The sequence below is a fragment of the Mastacembelus armatus genome, chromosome 7 (genome assembly GCF_900324485.2).
Source record: "Mastacembelus armatus chromosome 7, fMasArm1.2, whole genome shotgun sequence".
Classification (NCBI taxonomy): Eukaryota; Metazoa; Chordata; class Actinopteri; order Synbranchiformes; family Mastacembelidae; genus Mastacembelus; species Mastacembelus armatus.
Window position 1 is genome coordinate 2,793,431 of NC_046639.1, and position 18,165 is coordinate 2,811,595.

General features: G+C 37.5%; 1 protein-coding gene across 1 annotated transcript; it reads left to right on the top strand.

The window, feature by feature from the left end:
• The first annotated feature begins 6,832 nt into the window (after positions 1-6,832).
• On the top strand, positions 6,833-18,164 carry LOC113146010 (deoxynucleoside triphosphate triphosphohydrolase SAMHD1-like). Its single transcript, XM_026333201.1, has 16 exons — positions 6,833-7,156; positions 7,773-7,837; positions 7,959-8,010; positions 8,299-8,459; positions 8,705-8,820; positions 10,070-10,140; positions 12,573-12,734; positions 12,820-12,920; positions 13,295-13,409; positions 13,496-13,587; positions 13,731-13,846; positions 15,475-15,629; positions 15,981-16,073; positions 16,182-16,316; positions 16,446-16,541; positions 17,684-18,164. The coding sequence occupies exons 2-16, from the start codon at positions 7,821-7,823 to the stop codon at positions 17,699-17,701; spliced, it is 1,500 nt and encodes a 499-aa protein (XP_026188986.1). The 5' UTR covers positions 6,833-7,156; positions 7,773-7,820; the 3' UTR covers positions 17,702-18,164.
• The last annotated feature ends 1 nt before the right edge of the window (position 18,165 follows it).

The window sequence follows — 18,165 nt, forward strand, 5'->3', positions numbered from 1 at the left end:
TCAACAATATAACCCTTAAAATGTAAGTACAACAGCTAGTTTAATTTGGGTATGCAAAAGGAGGGGTAGATAACACTTTGATAAAAACCCAGGGATCCATCTTGGGACCCCTTTGTTCCATCTTTACATGTTTCCTTTAGGCCAGTTAATACGCAGCAACAATGTGTCCTACCATAACTATTCAATTCAATTCAATTCAATTCAATTTTATTTGTATAGCGCCAAATCACAATACAAATCATCTCAAGGCACTTTACAAAAACTAAAACTAAAAACCCAACAATTCCCTTATGAGCAAGCACTTGGCGACAGTGGAGAGGAAAAAACTCCCTTTAACGGAAGAAAAAACCTCCAGCAGAACCGGGCTCAGTTTGGGCGGCCATCTGCCTCGACTGGTTGGGGTGAGTGGATAGAGCAGAGAGAAAAGAACAGCAACAATAAACAACAAATAGACACTGCAGGTTGGTGGGACCAGTAACTGCACATCAGCGATATACAGCTCCAGGACCAGGGACACCTGCAGAAGGTACAGAGAGAATAGAGAGAAAGGGAGAGAGCACAAACTAGGGGAGAGAGAGAGCACAAGGTTAGTAACATTCAATGGTGGAATATACATGAGGTGGGAGGAGAGAAGAGAGGGGAGGGGAAGGGAAAGGGGGGGGTTAGGGTAGGGGAGCTCAGTGCACCGATGGTCCTCGGGCAGTCTAGGCCTATAGCAGCATAACTAAGGGATGGTTCAGGGTTGCCTGAAGCCAGCCTTAACTATACGCTTTGTCAAAGAGGAAGGTTTTAAGTCTATCCTTAAAAATATAGAGAGTGTCTGCCTCCTGAACCCAGGCTGGGAGCTGGTTCCATAGGAGAGGAGCTTGATAACTAAAGGCTCTGCCTCCCATTCTGCTTTTGGAAACTCTGGGAACCACAAGTAGACCTGCACTCTGAGAGCGAAGTGGTCGATTGGGATAATATGGTACTATGAGGTCTTTAAGGTATGAAGGAGCTTGATTATGAAGGGATTTGTATGTGAGAAGAAGGATTTTAAATTCTATTCTATATTTTACAGGGAGCCAATGAAGAGAAGCCAATATAGGAGAAATATGATCTCTCTTGCTAGTTTCTGTCAGGACTCTGGCTGCGGCATTCTGGATTAACTGGAGGCTTTTTATGGCGATATTGGGACATCCAGATAGTAATGAGTTACAGTAATCTAGCCTTGAGGTAACAAATGCATGGACTAGTTTTTCTGCATCATTTTGAGACAGGATGTTCCTAATTTTGGCCATGTTGCGCAGGTGAAAGAATGCAGTTCTAGAGATTTGTTTTATGTGTGAGTTAAAGGACATGTCCTGGTCAAAAATAACTCCAAGGTTTTTTACAGTAGTGCTGGAGGCCAGGGTTATGCCATCTAGAGTAGCTATTATTTGAGAAAAGTTATTTCTGAGATTTTTTGGCCCAAATATAATGACTTCTGTTTTCTCCGAGTTTAAAAGTAAAAAGTTACTGGTCATCCAGGCCTTTATGTCAGTTAGACAGGCTTGAAGTCTGGTTAACTGGTTTGTGTTAACAGGTTTAATAGATAGATATAACTGAGTGTCATCTGCATAGCAGTGGTAATTAATAGAGTGCTTCCTAATGATATATCCTAAAGGAAGCATGTACAGGGTGAACAGAATGTGGAACTCCATAACTAACTTTTGTTCGTGTGGAAGGTTCATCATGGACATGAACAAACTGGAATCTGTCCGATAAATAGGATTGGAACCACTTTAACGCTGTTCCTCTGATACCAATCACATGCTCCAGTCTCTGTAATAAGATATTGTGGTCAATGGTGTCGAATGCTGCACTATGGTCTAGGAGGACAAGTATTGAAACAAGTCCATTATCTGAGGCTAAGAGAAGATCGTTGGTAACTTTCAACAGTGCTGTTTCTGTACTATGATGTGCTCTAAATCCTGATTGAAAATCTTCAAATAGTTCATTCCTGTGTAAGTGGTCTGATAGCTGCTTAGCAACAGCTTTTTCTAGGATTTTAGAAATAAATGGCAGGTTGGATATTGGTCTATAATTAGCCAAGACTCCTGGATCAAGACTAGGCTTTTTGAGCAAAGGTTTGATTACTGCAGTCTTAAAGGCCTGTGGTACGTAGCCTGATACTAGAGATAAATTTACCAAGTCCAATAAAGATGAGTTGATTAATGGCAGGGTGTCTTTAAGCAGTCTAGTCGGAATGGGGTCTAAGAGACACGTTGATGATTTCGATGAAGCAACTACTGATGTAAATTCAGAGAGATCTATGGGAGAGAAGCAGTCTCTCAACACAACTGAGGTCCTACAGATGATTCAAGAGCTACTGTAGTAGAAGATTCATTTATTACAGGTATAGGAAGCATCTGCTGAATTTTATCTCTAATAGTTGTGATTTTATTTGTAAAGAAACTCATAAATTCATCACTGCTGAGAGCTAAGGGAACACTGGGCTCAACAGAGCTGTGACTTTTTGTCAGCCTGGCTACAGTGCTGAAAAGAAACCTGGGATTGTTCTTATTTTCCTCGATTAGTGATGAATAGTATGCAGTTCTGGCTTTACGGAGAGCTTTTTTATATGTTAGTAGACTGTTTTTCCAGGCTAGAAAAATTTCCTCTAAGTTTGTGGAACGCCACTTCCTTTCCAGCCTTCGTGATGCCTGCTTTAAGGTACGAATATGTAAATTATACCATGGGGCTAGTCTTCTCTGATTCACTAACTTCTTTTTCAGAGGGGCTACAGAATCAAGCATTTCATGCAGTGAGGTTACAGCACTGTCAACAACATGATCAATTTGGTAGGGAGTAGGATTGAAGCAACTGCCCTCCACTATGTTTATACTTGGCATAGATGTAAATAAAGATGGAATCATTTTCTTAAATTTATTAACAGTGTTGTCGGATAAACATCTGCTGTAGTGGAATTTTCTTCCAAACGCTGCATGATCCATCATTTTAAATTCAAAAGTTATTAAAAAATGATCTGACAAAACAGGATTTGGGGGAAAAACTATTAGATGTTCAATTTCGATGCCATAGGTCAGAACAAGATCAAGGGTGTGATTGAAACAGTGGGTGGGTTTATTAACATTTTGAATGAAACCAATTGAATCTAATATAGAATTAAATGCAATGCTGAGGCCATTATTTTCAACATCTACATGAATGTTAAAATCTCCCACTATAATGACTTTATCTGATCTAAGCACTAAATCAGACAGAAAGTCAGGAAATTCAGTTAAAAACTCTGAGTAAGGGACAGGTGGACGGTACACAATGACAAGTAGAACTGGTTTTTGTGTTTTCCAGTTTGGATGTGAGAGACTAAGAGTGAGGCTCTCAAATGAGATATAATTGATCTGAGAATTAAAGTACTATGCAGATGACACTCAGATTTACATATCACTCACAGCAGGTGAATATGGACCAGTTGATTCACTGTGTCACTGCTTTGAACAGATCAATGTGTGGATGTAAAACAACTTTCTCCAAATAAACAGAGACAAGGGTGAAGTAATTGTCATTGGGCCACAGAAACTAAGTCTTTTCCTCGAAAAATCAGATTAGAAATCTAATCATGGACTCAGACTTGAATTTTATTAATTGTAAGGCAGCTGCAGTACATTCAGAGCTGCTCGGGTCCTGACTAGAACCAGGAAGTACAACCACATTACTCCTGTTCTCAGATCTCTGCACTGGCTTCCTGTCTCTCAGAGAATAGACTTTAAAACAGCACTGCTTGTGTATAAGTCTCTTTATGGCTCAGCACCACAGTACATCTTTCACATGTAGGTGCCATATGCAGAGGTGAGTGCTGAGTGCCAGCAGGCAAGCTAGGAAAATGCTTGGGGCCCCAGGTCAGAAGGGGCCCCCGAGGGCAGACCAACTTTGAATCACTACAACAGTGACTGACAGTGTGGAGAGTCTGCAATAACACTGGCCGGTGCAGAACTCCCTAAAGCAGACCCACCCCCACCTCTCACTCTTGCAAGTATAACGGTAAGTTATATTTAAGTTAATAAATAAATGAGAGTGAGAAAGTGAGGAAAAATGAAGCAAAGTTATCCGTCTGCCAGTGACAAAACCAAAAAGAAAAAGGAGGAAGAGGAGAAAAGAAAGTAAGACAGTGGTGAGTAGTGCAAAAAATGAAGTAGTTAATTTAGCTCAGAGCAGCTTAGTGTGACCTGTTTGCTCAGCTATCAGGCTGAAAATCACTAACTTGGACAATCCATTTGTTTAATTAGTTATGTTTTTATTGTTCAGAATTCTATTTTTGAATTTAGTCTTTATATTGTTATTTGGAAAACATGTGCACTTTTTAAATAAAAAAATATTTACATTTCACATTTTTTGTTAGTGTCAAATTATGTATTATATAAGGGTGTTGAATGCTGGTTGGAGGGGCCCCTGTGAATTTAGTAATACGAAACATCTCAAACACTGAGAACATCAGGGACAGTCCTGGAATAGTCTTCCTGATGATGTTAAACAAGCCTCATCTCTGATGATGTTTAAGTCCAAGCTAAAAACTTTTCTTTTTAGCTCTGAATATGACACTGATTCTCCTTTAGTTTCATTTCAAGTTAATCTTCTACTATTTGCTGTTTTTTATTTTGATTTTTGCCTATGTACTTTTAACTTGTCTTTTATTTCTGTAAAGCACTTTGATTTATTCTGTGTATGAATTGTGCTATTCAAATAAACCTGCCCTGCCTTGCATAAATAATTCTTTGGCATGGCTTGTGTAACACAACATGGAATGTAGAGAAACTAGTGTGTGAGAATTGGATGTGTTTAATGTGTTTAATACAATACATATAATGTCTTGAGTCATAATTAAAGTAGGTGAGTCCAATTTTTGTTTTGTTTTTTCAGGTGCCTAATGGTCTCATGCAACGTAGTGTTTGCTAACTTTACTGCACCATCTTGTCTGTTTAGGTCAAACTGTATGTGGAACTAACAAATCCAAAATGACTGAATCCCTTGTGGTCCAAAAAGCAACAATGAACATGCCTCTCATATGCCTTTGAAATATGTTGAATACACCACATTATCATCCATAACATGCTGTTAAAGAACCTTTGTCTACTTCCAAAAACAAATTAGCTTCAGTGTTTAAACATCACTGTTTATTGTGGAAATATAAGTGTACAGTCACAGTTCACTACTACTATTGTAACAGTCTTATTCCAGGAGTGCACATGGACCTCAGAGCCACCGGTTTAGGCTCAAGAAGTACTGCAAGCTGCATGGTATAATAAACAGTTTATTGGGGATTGGTGCAGTTTTCCCCATCAACCACTTCTGCCAGTGAGTCAGAACCACCTGTCTCAGCTTCTGGTGATATTTACAAAGGAGTCAGCTCTAAAGGCCTTTACACACCAGGAACGACCCAAATAAATGTCACAAATAGCCAAAAATTTGGAGGTGAATTAAATGCACCACCCATTGTGTCCATTGGCCCCATGAGTTCAATCTCAACTCATGAGATTCCAAACTAATTAACTGAATAGAAAATGAGTCTCTCCAGGCTACAGAAGCATGGTGCACAGAGGAGCTAAAATCCTCCCAATGACAGCTGGGGTTGCCAGAGCTAAAGCTCAAACAGAAGTGTGCTACAAAGTGGAACTCAACGTTTTATATGTTGAAACACATCCTTGAGTCAAAAGAGGTTTCAAATTCTTCACAAATTTTCTTCACATCACCATCAAGGTTGGGCCACCAAAAATAGTACACAAATGCCATGGAGATCAGCTGTAGGCTCACTGTACATGGTGCCCTTGATATTTGTGTGTCACTGAGACTTCCTGCAGACACTCCATTGGCAGCTAGAGAACTACAGCTAAACTCATAGTGGTTCATGTGTCAACTGGTCTCAGATGAAGGACGAGGAAGTCCATCTGCACTGCTTTGTTCTGCTGATTTGTAGGAGACAATTTAATTATCATATGCTGATAATATTATTGCCCGTCACTGAATACATGCTGCTGCTAACATAGGCACTTGTAGTACTACTCTTACCACTGTTATGTAGACCAAACAATGTCAGGATGGGGTGATGGTCAGTAATTAGCCAGATTAATATGTCCATCCCACAGGTGCTATAAATCAGTCCTGGATCTTCTTTCTCCATCTGTGGATATTTCTTTTCTGCTGGGGATAGTGTCTTGAGCAACAATGAGCAATGAGCAATAGGTTGTTTCTCCCCATTTAGCATAGTGTGTTGAATAACTGCACCACTTCCATATGCAGAAGCATTACATGCTGAAGTTAGTGGCAGGCTGTTGAATGATCAGTGCAGTGGAATAAAAAGTACTTCTTGATGAACTGCAGTAAACTTAGAGAACAAAGTATCACACCATAGAAATAGTGAGTACTTCAAAAATTGTACTTTCATCAACATAACTGGGTGCCTCACTGTTCCTAAGCAAAACAACTGCTTCTTGCTTAATATTTATAATAAATGACAAGACCATGTGGGCACCACAGAATGTTTTCAGTTCACAATATGTTCATTTATACACTTCTTCTATGGTGAAGATATGAAGTTATGGATGGTAAAGAAAAGACTTCAGACTTTCTATAATCCTATCACTGTAGACAACCACATTTCAGCAGTGGGAGCTGCTTTACTTTACTTACTTTTATTACATTACAGCAGGAACAAGCTACAGTACAAGCTGAGCAGAAAAAGCAGCAGCACAAAGTCTTGAAGTTGGACTTAAACATGTCTGTTAGAAAGTCAGATTTTAAACAAATGCACAGTTTATTCATCTAATTATTTAACACCACAAATAACATTAAACACAAAATATACAGCAGTTCCTGCCTGTTCACTGATAAATGAAAGTACAAAATGATATTACATAAACTTTCACTTTCACTTCTCTACCTGTCTGTCCACTCACTGTTGATTTATGTAAATGACATTTAAATATCAATGTGACTAAGGTGAAAATGTGGGTGTGTGATGTTTGTGGCTCTTTAAAAGCAGGTCCAGCATCGTCTCTTCTCCATCACTGATTAGTTCATTAAACATATAGTCTGGACATTTCCTGACTGTTCCTGTTACTTTTATCTCTATTTTCCATTAGTGGGACTGGTGCCCACAACAAACTAGGACCAAATAAAGGTGAGTTTTAAATTCAGTTTAGCTTCATTTTACACACATTTTCATGCAGTCTCAAATTCAAAGAAGCATTCTTGGCATGAATGTTAAATTTACATTATTGTTGAATTACAAACTATTGGACCAGTATCATATGTCTCACTCACTCACTTTTAACAAGGTTGTGGGTCCTTTTTGACATTTAGGAGAATAAACAGAAAGAGATCACAGAATCATAGAGAACATTCATGTATTTCTGACAGGTATATGAATCTTCAGGCCAACTGGGTCAAATTGTATTAAATTTTGACTCATTTTGCAGTGAATTGTTTCTTTGAACTTGGCAAATCCAAAATGATTTTTTAAAATAAGGAGTTTCTAGTTGAGATTATGGAGGATAAAACCATCAGATATTTATGTTCTCTAAAATTTGTTAAATGCTTTGTCTGAAATGACATTTCTTGCACCGTTATGTTTTGTATTCTGAAATCTTGTGTTTTCCAATTTAGTTGTTATTGTTGTAAGTTTACTGGACGTCCTGTTATATTCCCACACTATTCAAATTATATTGTGCAGCTCTATGTGTCTGTGAATCACAGACTATGTAACCAGGACTAATGTGAACTGTTTTTTTACACAGACAAATTATCATTGGTATCACACCCCAAATCCCATACAGGACAAACTGATGGGGATAATTGCATGGTAAGTGTAAACTCTCATTAATCTAAGATGCTATGTGTTGAAATTTAACAATTTGCCTTGAAAGATATGTTTGAAAAATACACCTAACTGTTTTCTTTTCTCTGCTCTTCTGTATTTTCAGTTTTTCATATTGCCTGTCAAAAATGTTCATCACATGTAAAGCCTCTGGAAAGGTAAAATAATACACAGAAATATACATCACACCAACTCAGAAAAGCTGAAGAGCTTGTCGAGTAAACAACATTGGAGTGTGAAAGATGTCATATTGTTTTGTAGAGTTGTGGTGTATCTAAGAACAGGGTTTACTGTGTAGGGTGTAAGAGGGGACTATATCAGCTGCTTGACCAAAGATAGTGAAGACAGGTTTACATCACTGGGTAAACAACTAGAACTGGTTTTACCAGCACTTCTTTGTGTTAGAATTGGATTGAGTTGTCTATTTACTTACTTTCTTGTTCCAGGTGTTTAATGATCCAATCCATGGACACATAGAGTTACACCCACTTCTCATCAAAATCATTGACACACCCCAGTTCCAGAGAATGAGAAACATCAAGCAGCTCGGAGGAGCCTACTTTGTTTATCCTGGAGCTTCTCACAACCGCTTTGAACACTCACTTGGGTTTGTCTGCATGTTTGCTGATATACACAGACATATGTCTCTGAAATTATCACAGTCACAGTTAAGGGGAAGGTCAGATTGCATTAAGCACCTAATAAAAACTAGAAACCAAAACCAAAGTAAATACATTTCATACCTTAGGTACAATATTGATAAATGTTTTTAGTTGTAACACAGGATACTAAAACAGTAACAGTGGAATCAGTTTTGTGTGTGTGTGCGTGCGTGTGTATGTGGTTCTACAGGGTGGCGTACTTAGCTGGAGAACTTGTAGAAACTCTGAGCAGAAAGCAGCCAGAGCTTAAAATCAATGACAGGGACATCCTTTGTGTGAAGATTGCAGGTCTTTGCCATGACCTGGGTGAGTAATACACACATTACCTGTGATCATTTTTTAAAAGCTGAAGTAAAACTAAACTATAAATTGTAAAATTAAAAAATGATCTAATGACCAGGGGGTGTCAGGATCCATTTCTCTGGACTTCCTGTTATTTTATTTTGAAGGATCCTGACAGGAACTGGTTTTTGCTTATTTCTGTTCCCTTTATGTTAATCTAATTTGGTTGATTGTTTTCACCTGTTTCTTGTTTTGTGCCAGGCCTTTTTATACCTTGGTTGCTCTTTGTTTAGTTGCCAGGTTGTCTGTTCTGTTACGCTTTGTCTAGAGTTCCTGTCAAGATATCTATTGACCCTATTTTGATTCTCTTGTTTTCTTTTGGAGTTTTGGATTCCGGGTTACTTAGGTACCCTCAGCTTTATGTTAAGTATTCGGCCTTCTTTATTTTGTTCCCTGTCCTCTCCCCCATGTCTCCTGTTCTTGTGTCACTGTCTCGTGTCTTGTTCTGTGTTCTTTTGCCCTGTTGTCCTTGTCTACGATCCTGTTCTCTGTGTAGGCTGGTGCGTCTCCCTCTTTGTACGTGTGTGTGACCCAGTCTACATCATGCCCTGACTCCCTGTCTCCTCGTTCATGTTTCCTTGTGGTCTGGTGCGTCTCCCAAGGTGTGTGTGTGACCCAGACCTTCATGCCCTGACTCCTCGTTTTCTTGTTCAAGTGTCTGTGTGATCTGTGTGTGATCCAGATTCCTCCGACCTTGTCCCCTTGTGTCCTTGTCCTATGTTCATGTTTTCATGTAGACCCCCGTGCCTTGATTCCTGATGTCCTGTTTATATTTCATGTCCTTGTGTTACCCTGCCTAGACCTGCCTCTTCTTAGTCTAATGTTTTGGTTCCTGTTTCTCCTACCCTGTAAATAAAGTCTTGAGTTGAACCTTTAAGTACCAGAGTGGGCGCATCTTTTGGTCCAAACTTTATAATAGTTCCTCGAGTCCTGACAGGGGGTGCAGCAGGGATAAACAATTAAACACTGGAATTCAACACATATAAAAATAAAGAAACAGGTGAATTCATATTAACAGTAAATGGAGAGTTAATACAAAACAATCATTTGGTAAAAATGTGATCAAATACAATTAATATACAAAGTCTGAATTTTGAGTTGAGTTCTGTTTCTAATACCAGTCTAAAAAGATGTAATCACAAATGTCTCACTTTACAGTTTATGCACAATTATGATGCATAAGGTAATTATATATTTAATTCTTCATATCTAGGACATGGACCATTTTCTCATCTGTTTGATGGAATGTTCATCAAAGAAGCACGACCAGAAAAAAAGTGGAAGGTAAGAAATAATTTCTGTTGTCTGGATATAAGATAGTAACGACACAAACCATCACTGTAAAAAAAATTAAGCAGAAACATGTTTATTAGTGTACATCTTCTGCTTAGCCACAAACAATGTACACTAAGTCAAACTCACAAAACTGACCCTAATGTGTAAAATCACTTCACATCTTAGTTTGAAACTTGATACTTTAGGAAATATGATTTAATATACTATTATTCTGTGAGAGTTTGATTACAAGATTGAAGCCATTGAACCAGCAGCCTGTATTACAGTTTAACATTAACACATGAAGCAGGAAGAAACAGCTGCCTGGCACTGTCCAACAGTAACAAATCCCACCTACAGAACCAAAACCTCTAAATGTCACTAATTAATATTTGTATCTTGCCTGGTAATTCATATGAAACTGAGTCTAAAAGGCACAATTAGCTTTTTTGTAGGTAGTTATATAGGTCACTGATTCTTCAGATAAGGGACAAACCCTGTTATCGAACTCAAGTTTTTAAAATATGACCTACATTAACTTGAAATTGATTTATTTGACTAAAATTTTATTTTGTTCAGGACCACAAGAATATCAAGTACTCAACCATATAGTAACAGTTTTCAGTTACTCTGATATGTAATAAAATACAGTTTATAAACTTTTATTCTGATTTCACACTATTCTGAGATCCTGAGTTTCTAAATTCTTTTATTTTCTACCTTTTTAATGTTAATGTTTTTAACCTTTTTAATGTTAAAACTATCAAATATTTTTATGGACAAATGAGACAGTATGATGTTGTTTAATTAACTTCAATAGATAAACAATATAAACAGAGTAAGCACTATGTTTTAAGCTTTTTAAGCTAACCTATCTGTCAGACATGACAGTGTTGACAAAACAGTTTTTCATTCCCATGCAAAAGAATTACTTTCCACTGCAGCCATGTAGTTTTTCCTCAGCTGCTCGCTGCCAAATAAAATCACTAAAAAGCCTCAATTCAATCTGCAGTTTTTTACTAAATTCTCATTGTTGGGGAGACACATTAAAGCTGTGACCACAGTGATATCGACATTGTTTGTCCAAAATATTTTCAAAAACTTAATTTTCAACAGCTGGTGCTGCACATGACTGAAATGGACCAAAGAAGTCCAAATCAGTTGCAGCTTTGAATGGAGCACTGAGGAGCATCTTGGTGCAAACCCTTAAATTACAACTTTCTGTTATGCTGGTATAATCTGAAGATATTTTATATTCAAACATTTATTTTTACCACTATAAAATCTTTCTGTGATGGCATTTCAATACCAGACCTTAGTGAAATGATCACACACCACATGATTCAGTAATTACTCAGATTATAAATTGATTTTCTGGCACAAATCAAATTTGTGTCAGTTTTGTAGAAAACAGTCTTTGCATCTCTGATACTTGGTTTAATAGCAGGTCATATGTAATTTACAAGCATAGGTGCTGATTTATGTTTTTCCCAGTGGGTGATGAAGGACCTGTCCAATACCAGCTACACCAACATGTTTGTAGAGACTTTTATCATATATATAGAATTTCTATAGTCTAGATAAAGTGTTTCATATAATGAGTGATGATCCATGTAGGTTTATGGATTAATCTAGTGACAAAACTGTTTCTAAGCATTACTTGTTAGAGAGTTTTGTCCTTGACACAACAGGCCTGGATTTGAGACTATGTGCAAGAGATACATTTTTTCACTTGGGTGCTCATATTTTTAAGTGGGTGCTTGGACCCTGCAGCACCCACAGGATCAGCACCTATGCTTACAAGTGTAATTTCATCAGTGGATTTTTGATGTGGATATTATTTCTTGTGTCGCCTGGGATCAGACCAGGTAGTTTTGGGTTCGCCTGTGTTCTGCTCTGTGCCTCTCTCCCCCTCTGGTGCGTGTGGGAGTGGCCTCCCTGGACAGTTGGGTAATCAGCTGCACCTGACACAGATGAAAGATCAGACAGTGGTATAAAGATCGGTGTTCTGATTATACTGTGGACTCTTTTAACACAACCTGTTGCCTGGATTATTATTAGGATTTTGAGAACTTAAGTATTAGGTTAGTTTTGTGTAGTTTTGGTTCTGTTCTTTACTTCTTTCCTCACCTGTTTGTCCATCATATGTGACTTTAATGCCGAGTCTGATCTCCTCCCCTTTGTTGAGGAATAAAAGACTGGTTTGAGCACCTGTCCTCTGTTCCCTGCTCTCTTTTCTGTCTGCACTCGGGTCCTCCCCCTCGAATCGTAACAAATTTATAGCCACAGATTTTCTGTGATGAGACAGTCATTATAAATCTATCACATCATGCTTTTGCAAAGAAAGTTTTTTTGTCTACCAGAGCAGTGCATCATTGTGTTTTCACTTTGAAACTCTGGCCATTCACACACACATGTATCTTGTATTTTGTATCTTACAGCATGAGAAGGCCTCTGTAGACATGTTTGACCACCTGGTGCAAAGTAATCCTCATGTGCAGTCAGAGCTGAAGAAGTACCGTCTTACAGACCAGGACCTCCGTTTTATTAAGGAGATGATTAACCCTGAAGCTCAGACCAAGCAGACACCAGCTAGTACTAATGTAAGCAATTTGAAATCAGTCAGTATCCTCATTGATAATGTAACAGACTCTGTCTAATGTGACTATTGTGTTTTCATCTCCACAGTGGCCACATAAAGGCAGAGGACAGGAAAAGTCCTTCCTCTATGAAATTGTGTCAAACTCAACAAACGGCATTGATGTGGACAAGTTTGACTACTTTGCCAGGTGAGGTTTAATGAACAGCTACTGTAGAATAATTTACTTTTTGATGCAGAGTGATGACCTAATATGTATTATTTCCCCTGAACAATTGTAGTTTATCTATTTTATCACATTTGCAGCTTTTCCCAGCATGCTTTGTTAAAGTTAACAATAGGTTAAACAATAAACAGAAATTTCTTCAGTCAGAAGTGGAGAAGCTTCTTGGATGAGAAATGAAACATCTTCAGTTGAAGACATTTTATCTCTCATCTGAGGAGAATCTTCAGCAAGTCCATTTGTCAACTTTCAGTCTCTTTTAGACACAGACCACCATGACCAGGATCACTGAGAATCTCCACAGACATGTCTCCAGATATTTTCTGTCTATTTCTTCTCAGGGACAGCCACCACCTGGGCATCCAGAATAATTTTGACCATCGCCGCTTTCTGAAGTTTGCCAGGGTGTGTAAGGTGGATGGGCAGAAACAGAAACACATATGCTCCAGAGACAAGGTGCTGATGATGCTGATCTTTCTTTTTAAACAGAAATGTATTATTTGATTAGTTATGACTAAACTACAGACAAATTGTCTCAACAGGAAGAATGGAATCTGATTGACATGTTCAACACACGGACTGGTCTCCACAGAAGAGCCTATCAGCACAAAGTGACAAAGATCATAGAGAATATGTGAGTATCTGCTCATCTTATGTTGGTACTTACAACATTGTTCTTCTGCCTGGACTGGATGATTTCATTTGATTTATGAGTCACCCTCTTATGTTGCACTATGTCTCTAAAAAAGTCACAATATGTTTAATGTGTTTATCCAGGATCAGTGATGCTTTTTTAAAAGCTGACAAACACATTAAGATTGAAGGTTCAGGAGGGAAGATGTTCAAACTCTCCACAGCCATAGATGACATGGAGGCCTACACCAAGCTGACAGGTCTGTAGATATCTCTCTCTCTCTCTCTCTCTCTCTCTCTCTCTGTGTTGTTTCTTCATGATTGATTAACATTATGACACAGGGACCAGTGGGCAGGGTTGGTGCCATGTTTAATGTGACATGAATTGACTTAATGAATGTCCTGAATTGACTGTTCTGACATGTTCTACCAGACATTTAACTGCACACAAAGAAATCAACTGTAAATGTTCAGCAATTGACATCACAGCCTGAGTTACCATGTGGGGTAGAACACACAGAAGTCTTGGTCCTGCACGAAATGCATCATAATTATAATTATCATCTATGAATGGAGTTGATTTAATCCCTATGACTATAAATCCAACTTTATTTATACAACTGAACATTTTATTAACAACAAGAGCCTACATAGTTTTCTATCTATCTAGAGCTATTTATGAACTAAGTGGCAAGGCAGGTTTATTTGAATTACTATGTGTATAAGTTGTGCTATACAAAGTGCTTTTATTAATGAAAAAAATTAACTTAAACTTAAAGTAGAATCAGTCCAGATAAAACACTCAGTTGTCATATGTTATATGCCACAATAAAAAGAAAGTTTTTAGCTTGGACTTAAACATTGTCAGAGATGAGGCCTGTCTAACATCATCAGGAAGACTATTCCAGATTTTAGCTGCATGTAGGAGCTGTAACATCCGATTTATATAACCGCGTAAAGGTGTGGGGCGAAGCCCAACATGCAGCGGCACACAGTTCCTGAATAGAGACTCCTTTAAAAAGAGCCCAGGAGGGTGATGCGCTGAGCAGGTGACATCACACTCTTTTCTAAATTCAACTGCAAACCCAGGCTCACTAGATGTTTTACAAGAACATCTGTATGACGGGCGCCTCTGTGTTTACCAAATTACCCCTCCTGACATAGTCGTCACTAGTGCCAGCCCCCAGGTATTGAAGTTTCTGATGAGGTCACGCTGGAGGCGTTCCCATAGTGAGACATGAAACGAATGCTATGAAAGAGAACACATATTCAGTAGTATGACAACAGGGTCTTTATTGTTTTAATTTAGTCTGTATGTCTTCACTTTAAACATCACAACAGAAGAACCTAAGATGAGAACTAATCAACATGTTTATTAAACATGACAACTGATATTTGGAGAGAGTGAATGAAAATCTCCCTGAGTCCTCTGACTTTACTGCTCCATCTAAAGTCATCACAGGCCACAGCACCACCTTTGACTCATGTCCTATATTGAAAGAGTGTAACAACCAGGTTACATTAACTTTGATTTTATAACAATACATTAAATAGAAACACCTGCACATGAATATTTGTACAATTTTGTAATTGTTTGATTTTTAGATTATATATCAGGATAAACCCATTTACAGTAGATTATTCTTGTCTCAGTTTTACTCGATCCCTCCATGACACTCTGCTACTTTGGAGTCAGTGTCAGAACAAATCTTAGTCTGAAAGTTTATTTTGTAAAAGTATTTTCATGGTCAAGAAATATAATTAATATAATATAATTAGTTGTTTGCTGTGTAAATTATTCAGTTTATAGTCTCAATTATTTCTTTGTCAGAAATGAATTTGTGATCATGTTCTGTCCTGTCTCCTACTCTGACTCTGTGTCCTGTAGATAATGTATTTGAACAAATACTCAACTCTTCCTCTGATGACCCGAAAGATGAAAGAGCTGCTGGCCTGAAACCAGCAAGGGAGATTCTAGAGAGAGTCATCTCTCGAAAACTCTATGTGTGTCTGCATGAACGTGAGGTTAAGATCTCCTCCACAGTACGTATTAATGTTACTTGACACATCATTTATTTGACATTATCCATTATAACATTGAACATTAAGCTCCTTTTCTTATTTCTGAAGAACTGTGTGTATTATTTTATTTTCCTCCATCATTTTATATTGCTGGCATCCTTGTTGTACCTGGATTTCACATTAACTGTAACAACGTTTGACAAGTTAAACTTTAGTGTTGACAGACACATTTTAACACCTGAAAAACCTTTAGGATTCATATAAAAGAAAACATTTCTAAATTTAAAGAATTAATGTGAACAGTGTGTTGTCATGATGCAATAAATCTTATATTTCTTGTTGCTCCTTCCTCCTTTTTCTGTCGTCCCTCAGAGTGATATTCCTTATTCCGAATGGAAAAAGGAATTAGCTGCTACAGGACCTGCTGACAATACCCAGCTGGACCCTGAGGACTTTGTAATTGTGGTGAGTCTTTAATTGACTTACTTTCACTTCACATTTCTAAGTGAATTTGTAAGATTTTGCCTTTACTGTTAAATATAAAACAGGCCTCTCTCTCATCTTATGTTTTAGGATAATACTATCGCTCATGAGGTGCAAGACAAGAAATCCATGGAATGCATCAACAACATATATTACTACAGCAAGCATGATCCTGACAAAGCAGGCAAGGGCAACCAACACAAGGTCCAGATCCCCCAACACAAGGTCAGAACTAAAACAATGACAACATGAGCTGTGTGTATATCTTTCATTTTCCTTCTCATATTTATGCAACAGTTTTGTTTTGTTTTTTGTAAAGTGTCCAAGCTTCTCTCAATGTCCTTCTGTTTGCAGTATATCAGTGTTTACTGGAAGAGGACTGACAAGCAGAAGATTGCCCAGAGGCACTTTGTCCAGTGGTGCAAAAACAAAGGCTTTGATATAGGCAAGGTAATATTTAATTAATTATTATATTATTATATTATTATTATATTATTATAATTATTTTATTAAATATGTTATAGGTTAGTGATGTCAATGATAAACCTATGGGGATTATAATAACTATTGATACATGAAAATGATCCAGTCATCCCTTGTTTACTGGAATTCCTTTAATGTTCTGCTCCAGCTCTGTGCCCTGGTCATGTATGAACATTTAGCTGTGCACAGGATTATTTACTTATTCAGCAGAGATTAGTCAAATTATCATCATATCAACACAGTGGACATTCAGCTGTGGTGACATCAAGAATTTAAATGAGATATTTATGTATTTAATTTGACACCTCCATCCATCTACCTGTATTTTTACTGCTTTTGCTTAGTTACCTTCCATCCAAATCAAATCTCCCTTTCCTCATAGCTTTCCACCAGACGCTCTCCCTCTGCTCAGGTCCAAAACTGTGCTCTGTCTTTGGACATTTACATGTAGCCAAAGGAAAATCAACAGATCATAGTTTTGACTGTGGAGATGAGATGCTCTAATTTAACATGCACTTATCTGGATGACTGAATCTAACTTTTCAAATTAACACTTTATTTATGCAGCACTAACAAATAGATGGAGCCGACCGAAGTCCTAGACATAATTCTAACACATTTAAAACAACGAACACCAATCAACAATGACAGCAACAATATTAACAATAAACCACAGACAGTTTTCAGACTCCAGTTCAACTGTAACATCAGAGTTTAAAACTTTGTATAAATGTATACATAAAATATATACATAAATATAATATATAAATATATTTAAATGTGTCAGTTCAGAAATGTGTGTGTGTGTGTGCGTGTGTGTGCTGCCCAATTACTTTCATTAGCTATTAAATGGAAAATAAGGGGAAAGGCCTATAAATATGTGTTAAATCCTAAGGTGGTGTCATCACATATGTTGTTTTTAATGACCACCAGTCCACAGCCCTAAACTTTGCAATTTAGCCAAAGAAAATTTAGCTGCATAATCTAAATGTTTTGTTTTGTTTTTTGCACTGAAGTCTATTTCCTTGTTTTGGATATGATGAATTGTATCACCAGACACTCTGCACTTCTTTGTTATGACTAATGCACTGCTGTGTTTTCTAATGCAGCTTGGAGTCAAGGAATGAATGAACGGTGAAGATGAAACCTGAAAGAAAGCAAAAACACTGATGGTCATTGGTTGAATTAAATTGAAATTCCTACAAAATGATGAGCAGTAGAAAATCGTGATTTCATGAAATATGTTCTGAAACTGTTTATGTACACAGGTCATTATTTTACTCAGCTATCACTTACATTTATATCCTTTGTTATTTTTGCATAGCTTTCAAATGGTCTTAGTCAAATTTGCAAACAAAGTACAAGTGTGTATTCTTTATGACTGGGGTAGATTTAAAGCACCAACATGTGTAATGGTGTCTGTCATTTAAAGTCAATAATTCAGGTGTTGGGACTGCAAATTTAACTTTTTATCATGTGAGTTAACATAGTCTGATTATATCTTATCTCACTTTTCAAGTATATTTTGACCAAAAGTATGTTTTGAGGTTGTAACTTGTATTTTACTGTATCTTCCCTCACATCATCTATT

Excerpts from the sequence above, each read along its gene's own strand:
- LOC113146010 (XM_026333201.1), top strand. Across the intron at positions 8,011-8,298 it reads CATGTAAAGCCTCTGGAAAG|GTGTTTAATGATCCAATCCA; the intron begins GTAAAATAATAC and ends TTCTTGTTCCAG. Across the intron at positions 13,588-13,730 it reads ACAAAGATCATAGAGAATAT|GATCAGTGATGCTTTTTTAA; the intron begins GTGAGTATCTGC and ends GTGTTTATCCAG.